Below are 16367 nucleotides of genomic sequence, written 5' to 3'. Positions count from 1 at the left end.
TTTTCATTGAAGTCTCATGCATATTTTGAGACAAAATTTGCGACGTCCGGGTACACCGTTTTGAAGTTACGTAATGTTTTGCATATGCATGTCAACCAAAAAGCAGCTGAAATTCATGATATCGTGTGCAAATCCAATGCACATTGTGTTTTTTGGTTAAATTGATACAAATTAGATTCTTCTAATTTTTAATCATTGGAATTAATCAATTCTAGTGTAGATAAGCCTGAAAAAGTGCCTGCAACAAATTTTGGCAAAAAAAAAAACAAAACAAAAGGTCAAAAAACAAAACAAAGGTCGAAAAAACAATAAAATACATAAGAAATTAACAAAACAATGAAAAAACAAAAGAAATTGATAACGATTGTGCTATTTTTTTACACGAAAATTGTTTGATGTGTCTTGAGGAATTCCGACACAAAAATTTAGCAACCCTCCAGTCTTTTTAATGGAGTTATAGGTGAAAATATGATTTCATGCACAAATTTGCATAATTAATTTATTAAAAATAGAAAGGCAATATCTTTCTATTGTATTACAATGTAATCTTGTAGTTGACATCCAGCTCTATCTTCAGGCAAAATTTCGTGGCGATCGCGCAATCGGCGGCCGAGATCTGAAGGGGGGGGGGGGGTCAAATTGACCCCCCCCCCCTCAGTAAAAACGTAGTCTCAAATAGCCCTGTTAGAATAGGGTTAAAAGAATCTTTTCCTCTTATTGAATATCCTTGGTTTTTTAACCATGAATTGTACATATGTAGCAATCTAGTGTGTGAAAATTTTAGCAAATCTGAGCAATAAGAACTTATTTTTTTATATCTTTACAAATTGCTGAGGAAACTAGATATATCGCTATGGCTACTGATATGCCTCCGCCATAATGCATGGTTCTACTAATAGGTCTATAGTACAATGTCTTGACAATGTGTGATGACAGTTTCACACAATTGGCAAAATATTAAAATGACAGGTTTGACACAAATGTGCTGAATGTTCACTTTCCTAGAACTAGGTTCAATTGGATGAATGATTAAAATGTCAGAGTGCAGGTATTTGGGGAACTGATGATTTTTACTTGACTTTTGACCCTTTTATAAGTTTATGCATTGAGTAATTTTCAAGGTATTGAGAAAAAGTATAATTTCAGTATCAAATGGGAAAATAGCATTATCTAAACCTGGCCTTTGACCTTTGACCTCACAGTTCCAAAGAGAATCACTGTTAGGGTGAACATGCATAAATATGTAAGTTTCAAGATGATACCTTGAGTTACTTTAGAGATATGGAGGAAAAAGTGCAATTTAGCACTTTCACTTGACCTTTTACCTTTTGACCTTTGACCTTTTGGCAAGAAACTTCCCCAAAAATATATATTGGGTAATACATGCCATACATCAAGTTAAAAAAAAAAAAAAAAAACCTTCAGGCATATTGCATTTTAAGGAAAGTAGTGATATTTTGAAGAGTTGACCTTGACCTTTGACCCCCTGACCTTTGAACCATGACCCCCAACTTCCCTAGATAATCACTGCCCATCGGTACAAGCATATATACTAAGTTCCATGAAGATACCTTGAACCATTTGCGAGATATGGAGAAAAACATGAAATTTCAATTTTTTTTTCACAAAATAACCTGTGACCTTTGACCTTTGACCCTGTGACCCTAAAATCCACACAAAGTATTATCCCCCAAGGATATACCCTCATACCAAGTTTGATGTAAAACCACCACACGGTTCTTGAGATATCGACAAAAACAAAACGGGACGGACGGACGTACGGACGTACGGACGTACGGACGGACGGACGGACGACCCGAAAACATAATGCCTCCGGCCACTTCGTTGCGGAGGCATAAAAAAGATTGATCCACACCCATATTCTACTGCATGAAGGTCATATGATAAATGTTCAGTGTTCGTATTTCAATGCTTTTTCAATTTTTAAAGATATCATAAGCTAAAAAATAGTATTTTGGTTTAATATGTCATTGTTTGAGTGTCACAACTTGGATATCAACTCAAGTCATCAATAAACCTCATATTCATTCTTCTATCTGTGTTTACAAATATAGGAATGGATCCAAACACTATGCGCACATTCAAGGTCAAACTGTACAGATAATTTTTTAATGAAAAATATCATATCTTCCAAAGTACCAGCTCTAATTTCATAAGTCTTTGTTATAATGGCCAATATATGTCTGTTACCCATTCCTGAAAGTTTCACTTCTTCACTCTTTGGCAAAAGTGAAATATTATAAAATATTTAAAAGTGGTTTTATTTGAATTCAAAGTAATGCCTACAAAATTGATCATCCATTTTGAGTAGTGAAAATATGACATTTATTCATACTTTGTGATATGTCATGGCTATGTGCTGGTGGTGAATGAAAGGGATATTTATCAGGAATATCTAAAAGCAATTTCAGATGAAAAAAAAAAAAACATTCTCCTTTTTTAATGAATTTTTCCAATATATTAGTCATTTCAATGTAATACGACACCCCTAATTAAAATGCTAATTCATGCGCAGTTTAATGCAAAATTTTGACTCTTTCTTTACATGAAATGAAAATTTTAACACTCAGGTACAACAAACAGCAAAAAAAGCATTTTGACCAAGTTTTTTTCATTTTTCCCCTGTTGCGCAATTGCATACCCTGATTGTGCTATTGACCACATACATGTATATATATATATATATCACCCTGCATCACAAAACCAACAAAAAGTCGTCAGACATGGATTTTCAGTTAAGGACAGATTCTAAAAGAGCAGGCAGACTCTAAGCTTTAAAATGATGTATAACTCAATTCAAATGGATTCTCCTAACCTATATAAATATTGGAAAGAAAGCCCATACTGTGGAAAAGTTTAAACTGAGAAAAGAGGCTCTGAAGTACAGAGTCTATCCAAGCCCTTAATCTTTACTAAGCCATGCTACCTGTGCCATGAATGGGACAAAAAACATGATGTAAAGGACTGTAGCAACAACAATGAAGGGATTATCAGATTAAGCTGAAATTGACAATGCTCTATTAAAACATCCTGTCAATGATAAATGTCAACTTTCAAAGCAGTAACATCATCCTTCCAAAAGTTAGTAGAGGTAAGTGAAGAGTGTGCAAAGGATTTTCAAGAAATGGAAAGGGGCCTCTAAGAAAAACCTTATCACACTTCTCTACCACAAAAAGGGTTGTAGAAAAACTGCTAAAAACCCACTTTCCCATTCAATTTATGATCCCAAACTCAAGAATAATGTAGATGAAGAATAGCTCTTTCAGAAAGTATGGGAAATTCACAATTGACTTGGATGACCCTTTTCACCTTTCTTGAGTCCTCACATAAAATCAAGGAGTGCGACTTCTTGTTTGTTTTGTGATGCATGGTCACATATATAAATACGGTATATAATAGTAGAAGATGAATATTATATATTAGAGGGTGAGAGTTTATCTTTTGAAAAACTGAGTAAGTAGTTTGAAATTCTATTAGTCTTACAATCCCTCGGTAAGATCACCGTAACATAACCCCTTGACAATGATTTATATGTTAGAAGCATGCGTAACTTACGACTCTTTGTCTGCATTTGTTACAACTTTTGCCAATTAAACTCCCCTGCTTTCATTTTACTTGTTTTGCATAAGCCAAGATTACTAGCTTCCTATATTAGTGCTATCATTTGCATATATTTGCTGGAATGTGACAAAGCTCTTTGATTTCACTCCAGTTATTTGATTGAAATCACCTATTTTCAAAGCCTGCTCACCTTTTGGAGACCTTCCTGACTCCTGAAGAGACAGCTCAATAGCCCGCTTGAACTCATCATCAAAATTGCCACTCCCATCTGACACAAATGAACAAGACACATTTATGAATACTTTGTACCACAAACACTCTTTACACATTTTGTTCACTTTTTACATCTCTCCTGTACATTGCAGAATCAAATTGTTTGTCACAAATCACAAACACTTAACTCCTCTCATTGTAAATGAAATTACAGTTTGGTTGCATACAAGGTATATCTATAAAGTCAGGCACAAATATTCCACACAGACTCTTTCCCTTACTCATAACCCTACTGTCCACACACAATAGTCATGGCATACACTCCATGTGCCTCACATTCGAGAGAGAAAGGAACTAGAAAAGTTGCTACTGTGACTGGTATGCCTCTGCCATATCGCATGGTTCTCCCAATAGGCCTAGAGTACGTCTTGACAATCTAATAAAACAGTTTCACCTACTGTAATTGGAAAAAAACAAGAGACCCGCGGGTCTAGCGCTCACCTGAGTATCGCAAGTTCACCTTTCACGCAGTCACTAATCTAAATTATTCACAGCTCTACCAAAATTTGACCAGGCATTCTCAAGTAGAAGATGAAAATGTACAATAAGGGCCCAATTTTTTTAAGATTCCTTAATTTGGGGGGATTGGGGCCCCCTGGGGCCCTCTGGGTGGGGCATGGTGCCCATTTTGATAAATTGAGATCCTGACCCCCTAGGGATGCTACCTGCCAAGTTTGACAAAAATCCATCATGAGGTTTTCAGGAAGAAGATGAAAATGTACAATTCAGGCCCCCATTTGGACCCTTCCAACCACCACCCCCCCCCCCCCCTACCCAAGAGGAGCACCCCTGGATCTCCTATGAACAAACTTGAAACTACAGTCATTAATGTACTCACTCATAGTATTATCTCAGCTCTATATATAACTTCTGATTCTAGAGAAGATTTATAAAGATTCCTTCATTTGGGGGATTTGGGACCCCTGGGGGCCCCCTGGGTGGGGCATGGTGCCCATTTTAACAAATTGAGATCCTAACCCCCTAGGGATGCTACCTGCCAAGTTTGGTGAAAATAGGTCATGGGGTTCTCAAGAAGAAGATAAAAATGTACAATTTAGGCCCCATTAGGACCCCTCCTCACCCCCTCCCCTGGGTCCCAAGGGGGGCACCCCTAATTCTGCCATGAACAAACTTGAAACTACAGTCATTAATGTACTAACTCATAGTATTAACTTAGCTCTATCACTTCTGGTTCTAGAGAAGAAGATTTTTGCAGATATTCCTTAATTTTGGGGGGTTTGGGCCCCCTGGGGGCCCCCTGGGTGGGGCATGGTGCCCATTTTCACAAATTGATTTCCTAACTCCCTAGGGATGCTACCTGCCAAGTTTGGTGAAAATGGGTCATGGGGTTCTCAAGAAGACGATGAAAATGTACAATTTAGGCCCCATTAGAACCCTTCCCCACCCCCCTCCCCTGGGTCCCAAGGGGGGCACCCCTGATTCTGCCAACGGACGACGGACGACGCACGACGCACGACGCACGACGGACGCCGGACGAAGGGCGATCGCAATAGCTCACTTGAGCCTTTGGCTCAGGTGAGCTAACAACTTGAAATGACAGGTTTGTCACAAATGTGTTGAGTGTTTACTTTCCTTGAACTAGGTTTCTTTTGGATGGATGGCTAAATTGTTTAACAGATCATGCACAAAATGTTTGGGAATTAGAGCCTTGTCACTTGATCTATGATCCTTGCCCTTTGACCTCATGACCCACAACTCTTCAAATAATCACTAACTGGTAACATCCATTTTCATGACAATACTTTGAGCTATTTTCAAAATACATAGTTTCATTATAGTTTATGTATTGAGTAATCTCCAAGGTATGGAGAAAAAGTATAATTTTAGCATTGAATATTAGAATTTTAGCATTTTAACAAGGCCTTTGACCCTGTGACCCTAGAATTCCCAAGAGAATCATTGTTAGGCAATATATGCATATGTACTAAGTTTCATGAAGATACCTACAGACATTTCCAAGATACTGAGGAAAAAACAGTGAAATTTTAGTATTCTTACCTGACCATTGACCCCCATGGCCTGAAACTTTCTCTACAGATTCTGTATCTGGTAATACACTGTACATGTATACATTGAGTTTCAAGAAAACACATGTACCTTCAGGCATTGCATAGATATAGGGGAAATAGTGAGATTTTAAGAATTTAACCTTGACCTTTGATCTTGAGAATGCACAGATAAGTTGAAAGATACAAATTTGTCCCCTCATACATACATATTTTAAGTTTCACTAACATACATCAAATGATTTTTTTTTTTTTTTTAGTAACGCTGTCCACAAAATTCATTACGGACGGACGGACAGACGGATGGACAGACAGACAGACAACCCAAAATATGATACCTTCAGCGACATTTCGTGGCAGAAGCATAAAAACTGAATAATAACAAAAAAGCAAATGTGCAAAGTCAAGGTAACAATGCACCTTCCGAAGCTACATTGAAATACAGATCAACACACAGTTGCAAAGTGCAGATTTCTCTTTGCATTCATGATGTAAGGTGATGCCAAAAAACATTTGTCATATCAATGTCACATCAAATGTTTGTCTGTTTGTTTGATTTTTTTTTTATGGTGGTGGTGGGACATGTCAAAAAGCTTCTAGTGCTTAGTTTGATTAAAGCTACTTTCAAGTACATTATTTGTAATTTATAAGTGAAGAATTTGCACTTAGGGTACACCCATCCATGCAATTATATAGGGTATATATAGGGAGAGAGAGCTTGATTTTCCAAATATACATACATGGTGCTAATGAACTAGCTGAGTTTATCTGTCATCTTACATACAACGTACATGTATGTGGCATACCCTTTCTGTCCTTTCCTTGCCTTTGCTCATGCATTTTCCTTCCTACAATGTGATGCCGAATTACATCTCTGACCATAAACCTTATTGTTGATACATATAGCATAACTTTATTACATGCTCTATCAGAGTTTTAGACAAAGCCAGTGAAGCTCTTAATATACATGTAATTAACAGATAGAATGATAAAAGACATGGAAAATACTATAAACTGAATGACTATGAAATGCCCTGGGTACACACACACAAAAAAAAAATACTGACATAAAGACATTTTGACCTTTTCAGAGGAATCTTTATCATAATTAACACTGCCATTACATTGGGATCTATATATTGCTGTTGTAATATTACATTCGAATATTATTACCCTTCCAAAAGAAAGCAACAAAAATTATTTTTATAGCTGATGACAGCCACTTAAAGATTAAACAGAATTTTAGACCTCAGGGCAGTCATGCCCCAAAATGTTGAGATTGATTTGCACAAACCTGTTATAAAATCATTGCATCATACATACTTCTGTTATCGTAAACCAGCAAGCTAAAACACTTCTTTAGTGTCACCGAGAAATCTTACAAAATACCAATCTTGAAATGGGTATTTTGAAGTTTAAAACAACTACTTTTAATTTCTACTTTAAAAATATATCAGTTATTCCACAGTGATGATAATGGTCCTGAAGCTACATTCTGTCAAAGCTACCATTTTACATGTGTGAGAAAATGCAAAATGTTCATACTGAGAAAACTGACTGGTCCCTTCTTGATTGCATCTGCATAACTGCCTCATTGTACAATGAACACAATGCAGGGAAGGGGGGTTCTCAGATTGTCCTTGGTCAATGGTATCAGGATGATATCCTACTTCAACAGAAGACTGAAAACATGGCACCCATTTTCACTACCCAAATTGTAATGTTATTATGGTGCACTGACCTATTTATTACATAATACCCATAAGGGAGTCTTGTTCTTGGTTAGCAATCTTATAAGACTTTGGTGAGAGCCTACGGAGCTATTGACTATCAGAAAAGATAACAAGGGTTTGAAACAGCCAACGAGTCACAAAAGAGCTAAATGAATCCAGATGACCTGCTGTGATTGCTCAAACTGCTCTTTGGAAGAACAGAAATTAAAGCACTAGTGAAAGATGTTACAAGAGCATGAGACTATCCTATAATAGATTACAGCTAGAATAATTACTGCAGATCAACATCAGTGACTGTGACAGAAAAGTCAAGCATGGACTACAGATAACCATTTTTTTTTTGTTAGTGAGACAATGGTAGTGAGAACACGCATTTGCCAAATCGCTGGTCACATAGTACTTGAGATGATGTTCTTTGTAAGATGTTTTATAATTCAAACTAGAAATGTCGCTATGGCGACTGGTATGCCTCACCATAAAACATGATTCTCCTAATAGGTCTATAGTACATCTTGACAATGGGTGATGACAGTTTCACACAATTGGCTAAATTTTAAAATGACATATTTGTCACAAATGGGTACAATGTTCACTTTCGTTGAACTAGGTTTTAATTTGATGAATGGCTGCATTTTCTAAGAGAGCATGCATTTGGGGATTTGAGGACTTTTACTTGACTGTTGACCCTTTTATACATTTATGCACTGACTATTTGCCAAAGTATGGAGAAAAAATATAATTTTTCTATTAAATAGTAAATTGCAAGCATTTTAACCTGACCTCTGAACCTATGATCCCAAAATTCCAAAGAGAATCACTGTCAGGCCAAACATGCATAAATACAGAGCACTCCCGTCATAACAAACACGGTTCTAACGAAGTAAAACTTCTGGTCCCAAAATTATCGCCATTGAAGTCTATGGTACAAAATTCGCTTATAACGAACACAATTATAGTGAAATTTTCGTTATAACGAAATCTTTTTTGAGTACCACTGACAAAGAAAAACAAAAGAAATGTGCTCCGTTATAACGAAATGCGAATCGCTTCCGAAAATACGTAGCGGAACAAGCATTTATAGCGTCTCTGCATGGGTGAACGCTTCACATCACTGTGTACGTGTTCGCTCCTTGTGTCCTGCACAGTTTCCGAGGGGAACTTGCATTATTGTAATACAATAATCTGAAATTAAAAAAGGTTCGTTTTATTGTTCCAAAGGTACTTTATGACAAAACACACAGATTCTGATACACCTAAATGTCCGTTAGTTTGGAAATGAAATAGGGTTTGTTATTACTAACATTTTGACGTTATTCAAACAGTTCGTTATTACTAAAGTTTGTTAAACCGACAATGAGATATGGTTCTTATGATATGACGGTTCGTTAGTCAGAAAATAATAGGAATTCTAAACTTTCGTTAATCGGAACATTAAAAAAAGTTTAAAAAAGGTGTGTCCACTAACAAAACTTGGGAATTGCAAACTTCATAATCGTCCTAAGATAACCAAACCTACGAAATAACTAACGTTTCTCTCTTTTTTTTTTTTTTTTGATTTACAAACCTTCTTCGGTTCGGAATAACAAACCTTATTTCCTTGTCGGATTAAAAAACCTTCGGAACAGTGAACCATTCTCATTTTTTCATTTACAAACCTTTGAAATGACAAAACTCATTTCATTTTCTGATCAACCAGCCTTCGGAAAACGAACAATATATTTACATCTAAATTATGAACTTTCGGAATAACGAATCGTCGGAAGAGCGAAGCTTCAAAACAATGAACAAACCTTCGGATTCCCAGGAATGGCGAAACTTCGGAACAAAGAGTCTTTCGGAATAACGAACTTTAGTGAGAAACGAATCTTTGGAATAGCGAACTGTAATGGAATCCTAAACTATCATTTTCTATACGACTTATTGTGTGACAAAAAGAACTTTATGCTCTCTTTTAAATGTAACATCCAAACGAAATCAAAAAGGTACCATCCCATTTCACATAGCTTTCCAGTGTATGATGAGTATTCAACAAACATAATATGATATATACGTGGTTACCTTGTTTTTGTTATATATTGTATTTGTTCGGTTATAACGAAATTTCATTATAATGAAAGAAAACGGCCGGTCCCGAGCATTTCGTTATAAAGGGAGTGCACTGTATGTACTAAGTTTCACGATGATGCCTTAAGCCACTTCTAAGATATGGAGGAAGAAGTGAAATTCAGCACATTCACTTGATCTTTGACCTTTTTGGAAAAAAAACTTCATACAGAATCTCTACTGGGTAAAACATGTATACACCAAGTTTAAAAAAAAACTAGAAATGTCGCTACAGCGACTGGTTATACCCCCGCCAAACAACATTTCATAAGCTTTGGTTAAAACAACATTTCATAAGCTTTGGTCAAAACACTGAGGAAGTAGTTAAATCCGCAAGATCTTTCCTTGATCTTCTGCCACTAATATGCCGTTACCATGGCAACGTACTTTCGGGTACTGTCGAAAAATGCGTCTTGCACATCTACAACCAAAGGCACACATCTGTACCAAGTTTCATGGAAATTGGGCAAAAGCTGAGGAAGTAGTTTGCAACACAAAATTTTCCATCATTTTGGCTCATAATATGTGAGCTGTTACCATGGCAACATACTTTTTGTCACTGTCAAGAAATGTGTCATGCTGACCTATATCCTAAGACAAACATTCAATATGAATTCCATGAGAATTGGAAGAACACTGATGAAGCAGTTTTGCCATGAAGCATTTTGCCCTATATTTTACCAATAACATGCCGTTACCATGGCAACGCACTTTTTGCCACTGCGGAAATATGTGTCTTGCACATTAACATATTCAGATGAACATCTGTACCTAATTTCATAAAAATTGATCAGAAACTGTGGGAGGAGTTCGCGACGCAAGATTTGTACCCATTTTTGCCCATAATATGCCGTTACCATGGCAACGTACTTTTGGGTACTGTCAAAAAATATGTCTTGCACATCTACAACCCAAGGCACACATCTGTGCCAAGTTTTATGGGAATCGGTTGGAAACTGAGGAAGTAGTTCGCGACGCAAGATTTGCAACGGACCGACCGCCCGACCGACCGCCTGACCGTCCGCTGATTCCTATATACCCCCTTCAAACTTCGTTTGGCGGGGGTATAAAAAAAAATCCTGCAGGCATTGCATAAATATGAGGGAAAAGGTGAAATTTTGAAGAGTTGACCTTGACCTTTTACCACTGACCTTTGACCCCATGACTCCAAAATTCCCTAGATAATCACTACTAGTCATTACATGCATATGCAGTATATTCTATGAGGATACCTTAGATGATTTCGGAGATATGGAGAAAAAAGTGAAATCTTAGCCTTTTCACTTGACCTTTGACCTCATGACCCAAAACTCTAACCAGAAAATCTTTATTGGGTAGAACATATATACACACAGTTTCAAGAAAATACCTTCAGTCAAGGTATAGATATGGGGGAAATAGTGAAATTTTCACCATTTGACCTTGAGCATCTGTACCCAAAAGTTGACAGGCACAACTTCTCCCCCTAATACATACATGCCAAGTTTTATTAAGATACCTCAAACGGTTTTTTAGTTACGCTATCCACAAGATTACGGACGGACGGACAGACGGAAGGACGGAAGGACAGAAGGATGGAAGGACGGACGGAGGGACGGAAGGACGGACAACCCAAAAACATAATGCCTCCAGCACCTCTTCATGGTGGAGGCATAAAAAGAAGTTGGTTCAGCAAATATGGAGTCTTGTGTTTAAACCCACCACTTCATATCTGCAGGGAATTAACAAGAACCTCATTGTGTGTACACATACTTTATAGCTGCCTCTTTTTTCCTCAGTACCGATGTGTGCTCAATGGAAAATACCTCTTCTTTTGCAAATTTGGAAGCTTAAATGGCAATCCTTTGTATGTGTTACAATCAGATACATTATGAGCACATAAGAATGCAATTCGTTCTGACTGTTGTTACGGATTATCTGCACAACAAATAAATACAGCTAATATCCTTATGATTTGCGGAAGCAATTTCAAGAGCTGTGCAAATGAGAATAGTGGCAAATTACTCACTTTCAGACACCAAACTTTGTGCATCTTTTCTCCTCGGGCTCTTCGGTCTGCTTGGCGAGACACGTGGTGTTCGATGAGAGCTATACAATATATTGGTGGACAAACAGAATACAACTTTGGGAACTGATCACATGAAAAACATGTCATTTGCAATGGAATGCACGGCCATTGTATCTGAACATCCCCTCCCCCTGCTAAATACCAGTTAGTGATAGGGTTAGAGTAAAGATTAGGGTTAGAGTAAGGTTTAAGGTTAGAATTTGGGTTAGGAAAAGATTCAGGATTAGGATTAGGGCTAGGGTCAGGGGAAGGGCCTGGGACAGCTGTCCACTGAGGGTTAACTGTCCTAGAACCCATAGTCATAGGTACATCACAATTTTACAATCACCAACTTACAAAATATATATCAGTATATGATTGACAGGGGTATTTTCTGTTTCCAATGTGCATTACCCCCCCCCCCCAATCCAATACAATATGATCTTTGAGAACACTTTAATCCATTCCTCATGGGAACCTGGTATACTAGGTTCCCATGGCGTCTGCTGATACAAGGGAACCTGGTATACCAGATCAAGAGCCCTGTTTTATCAAGCGATAGTTATCATTGATCATGAAATCAATGATAACTCTGATCCACTTATAATCAATCAAATCAATCATAACTTTACATCAACCATAATTTTCAATTTTACGAAGAGACTTATAATTGATTGGAATTTACAGTATAAGTCATCACACATGACTTATAATGTATTTAATCGAAATAACGACTGGTGGCCGAGCCTAGTTTCCTGCATGGTCTGCTTAAAAAACAATACAGTACATACAAAACAAAACAAACGTATGTGTACAACACGAAGCGCTCACACAGCTCGCATAGTACAGTGCAGCATGTAAGTGTGTAGTGTGTGTGTGGCGCTGACAAGCCCCAGAAATCTGCCTAATGATAGAATGCATTGGGTAATAGAGGATATCTGCGCAGTGTGACTGAAGGTAAAAGTCAGTATGCATTGTTTTAAGTCTTATGAGAGTATTGACAAACACTGAAGAACTACATAAACTTGTTACACGTTCATGTAATGTTTTACACAAGGGCAATTAGTAACGTTACATTTTAGGGACATTCTCATGATTTAGATTAGACTCATTTCTCTGTCTGTGGATGTGAAGTCTCATTAATGTCACCAAAGATCATTCTAGTGTAGACCTACAACAGAGCAAAGAATGAAATCATTTTATGAATTATTCTAGAAGAAAGGTCTGCTTTTAATGCCGGTTAGTAACGTTACAAAAAAAGGACATAAAAAATTGATGGGCATCTTTGAACAAAAAGTTTGCTAAAACTGGTATAGCTTCAAATATATCAACACTTATTTTTCATTTCTAGCTTTAAGGGCAATATCTACCCCAAATATCCTTTCTCATTGTAACTTTGTTTGAAAATTAAGTACAAAAATCATGGTTAGTAACGTTACGGTTAGTAACGTTACGGTTTGTCCAGTGATTACAGAATTGTGTGTTAACTCAAATCATTACATGTTTCCTCATGAGAATGCACAGTTAAAGCTAAGAAACATCAGATAAGACATGAAACTCTTATTTCAATCATCAAACTCATGCAGTATAGTACCATTGTACTTGTACATGTTAAAAAAGACTAGAAAAACAGTTTGGATGAATTACAAACTAAAAAAAGTACCACTTTTAAAGACTTGGTCAAGTGATATCCACAGTTTCATAACTTTGCCGATCACTGTTCATCATGACTCACAGTAATTCACAAAAGAAGCCTGTTTTATTGAGCAAAACAGTTAATGTGTTCCTTATCAAGAGTACCTTTAGTAAAGGGGAAAGAAATCAAAGAGCAAAGACTAATGTACCGGTATGTAGTATGTACAGTGTATGGCCAATTGTGGTGTGCGTAGTCATTGCACAATAGGAATCCAGCATAATGCAATGTTTTATATTTTTGTGAAAGTAGTTTAAGTCACGACATTAACTCAAATAATACAGTGTATTACAACTGCAGTTGAATTCATGTTTATTCAAGTCTAAAGACAAGTATTTCTTTTTTCTTTTCGACCGGTTTGAATGTCTAATCTCTGCATTGCTCTGAAAACAAAAAAGTCTGTTCGCTGTACCTGAAGCGTAATTACCCCTGACAAACCGTTGTATGATAATTTCAAATTGGGACAGAAAATTTGAAGTGATGGCCTCAATTGTTTTTAACACTACTTTCCACACAAAATGCTCTGCTGGCCCACAGACTCCATCAATTGCCCCTTCCCATGGGAAGTGGTTTAAAAAAAAAAAAAAAATCGCTCAATGTACACCTTGTGAGCCTTCTGTAGTGATGCGAATGCTGCAGACCCCCCCCCCCCAACATTTCCCGCCACGATTCCGCAACGCGTAAAGATTTTGCTGCATCGTTTCATGACCTTTTTTCATTGAAGTCTCCCGCATATTTTGAGACCAAATTTGCGACGTCCGGGTACACCGTTCTGCAATTATGTAATGTTTTGCATAAATGCATGTCGACCTGAAAAAAGCTCAAATTCATGGTATCTTGTGCAAAGCCAATGCAAATTGTGTTTTTTCGTTAATTTGATATTAATTAGATTGTTTCAACCTTTGACCAGTGAAATTAATTAATTGTAATGTAGATAAGCTTGAAAAAGTGCCTGCAACAAATTTTGGCAAAAAAAACAAAACAATAGAAAACAAAAGGTGAAAAAACATTAAAATACATAAGAAATTAACAAAACAATAAAAAACAAAAGAAACTGATTTTGATTTTGCTATTTTTTTGCAAGGAAATTGTTTGATGTGTCTTGAGGAACTCTTACACAAAAATTTAGCAATTCTTCAGTCTTTTTTATGGAGTTATAGGTGAAAATATGATTTCATGGGTAAATTTGCATAATTAATTTACTAAAAAAAAGCCAATATCTTTTTACTGTATGACCACGTAATCTTGTAGTTGACATCTGGCTCTATCATCAGGCAAAATTTTGCCAGACCAGGACCTGTCCATTGGAGTCTTATTCACTTATTTCATGGTTAGTAACGTTACAATACACACAGGCTGTCGTTAGTAACGTTACGTGGTTAGTAACGTTACACATTTTGACTGCTGTTATTTCTAACTTCTATAATGATTAGTAATACTTATTTTTGTATTTCAATTAGTCATTGGACACAGCAGGAAAAATTGAAATATTATCATTCATAGACACTTTATACTCTCTGGAGGTAAATAATTTCACTTTTTGGTTAGTAACGTTACATGACTGTCCGATGGTTGGGGAAATGCACACATGTTTGCATTTTGAAGACATGTAAGTCGATTTTACTTAATCTATCCATGAAAGCACTGCATTGCCTCTATGAATTCAATATTTGTGGCTAGAAAATGGCATTTAACTTGACTAGCTATCTTCTTTACCATTAAGGAGATTTTGCTGATGAAATTCAATCTGAAAGATTACTTGTTCAAAATTGGTGAATTCAATACCGAAAACTATCAAGATACCCTGAAAAATAGTTTTTCCTGAATTATCAATGTGTTCTTTCTGAAGTCAAACACAAAAATCAAGGAAAAAACCAAATTGAAATTTTATGGTCATGTCCCTCTAACTGCGGAATTGCCCACAAGCTGATCCAGGGCTCGATTGCTGGCCCTTGCTGGCTTGATGGGCTGGCCGTGTTGTGCCTGCCAAGGCGCCACACGAGCAAGGTGGGTGATGCTATACTACTACTCCTGTACTGTTCGTGTTCAGCAGTCACGTGAGCAATGCATGTCGATCATGAATTGGGTACAAAGAACAGACCGTATCAGGGGCTTGAAATGGAAATAAGAAACAGACCGTATTAGGGGCTTGAAATGGAACTAAGTGTTAGAAAAAAATTAGCAGTTAGACAGATGGACGTTTGTGATAATACCAGCTAGACTAGAAAAATCTTACAATTTAACTCGCGGCAATCTTTCTTCAGTAAATTGCCTTACAACTGAGTTTACCTAGATGGTCTCTAGTTGATTTTGGATCAATGACATAGTTATCATTGATTTGCAAGGTTATAGTTGATTTGAGAGAAAGTTATAATTCATTTCAGTTATGGGTTTCTTGATAAAACGGAGATTTTCATTTCATTTCATTTCATTTCATTTATTTCATTCTCATTCTCATTTTCATTTTTTTCTTTCAACAGAACATAACACAAAGTAAGTCAAAAAATTCAATCATAAGCATATTATGAATTAATATACATTACAAAGTATGACAATCGATGATAATCAACAAACTTACAAAGATATGCACACATACTGGAATTACAAAGTTGTGTTTGAAGGATTAAAAAATGAGAACTGAGAGGTCCACTAAAAAGCATTGCTTGTAGATTGTGGACCACTCTAAAATATCTTCAAAAATACTTATTATAATTACAAGTACATAATACAGAAAATAAGACAAAATGAAACAAACAACAGAGACACAACAACATGACATGACTAAACAGAGGGGGATACGAATGAAAGGAATAGAGCAAAAACAAATTTAAAGGAAGAAATGAAAGAGAGGAGATAGAGAGAATGCCTATACGCTGGACAGAGAAATGAAAAAGGAGATTGAGGAAGTA

The 16367-nt window shown here is 36.6% G+C and overlaps 1 protein-coding gene across 1 annotated transcript in view; it reads right to left on the bottom strand.

Annotated features, from left to right (window-relative positions):
* The window catches only part of LOC139728916 (ankyrin repeat and IBR domain-containing protein 1-like), a 167353-nt gene that overhangs the window by 10560 nt on the left and 140426 nt on the right, over positions 1–16367 (bottom strand). Inside the window, exons 20-21 of the mRNA XM_071639845.1 lie at positions 11727–11806; positions 3773–3850 (exon numbers count right to left, since the gene is read on the bottom strand). Of these exons, the coding sequence (XP_071495946.1) occupies positions 3773–3850; positions 11727–11806 (158 nt within the window). The remainder of the gene's footprint in view (positions 1–3772; positions 3851–11726; positions 11807–16367) is intronic.

This window comes from Diadema antillarum, unplaced genomic scaffold (genome assembly GCF_040938485.1).
Source record: "Diadema antillarum isolate AM-2024a unplaced genomic scaffold, OU_Dant_1.0 seq00000205_RagTag, whole genome shotgun sequence".
In the NCBI taxonomy this organism is placed as follows: domain Eukaryota; kingdom Metazoa; phylum Echinodermata; class Echinoidea; order Diadematoida; family Diadematidae; genus Diadema; species Diadema antillarum.
The sequence above is the reverse complement of the archived record's forward strand: the minus strand, read 5'-3'. Positions and strand labels throughout refer to the sequence as shown.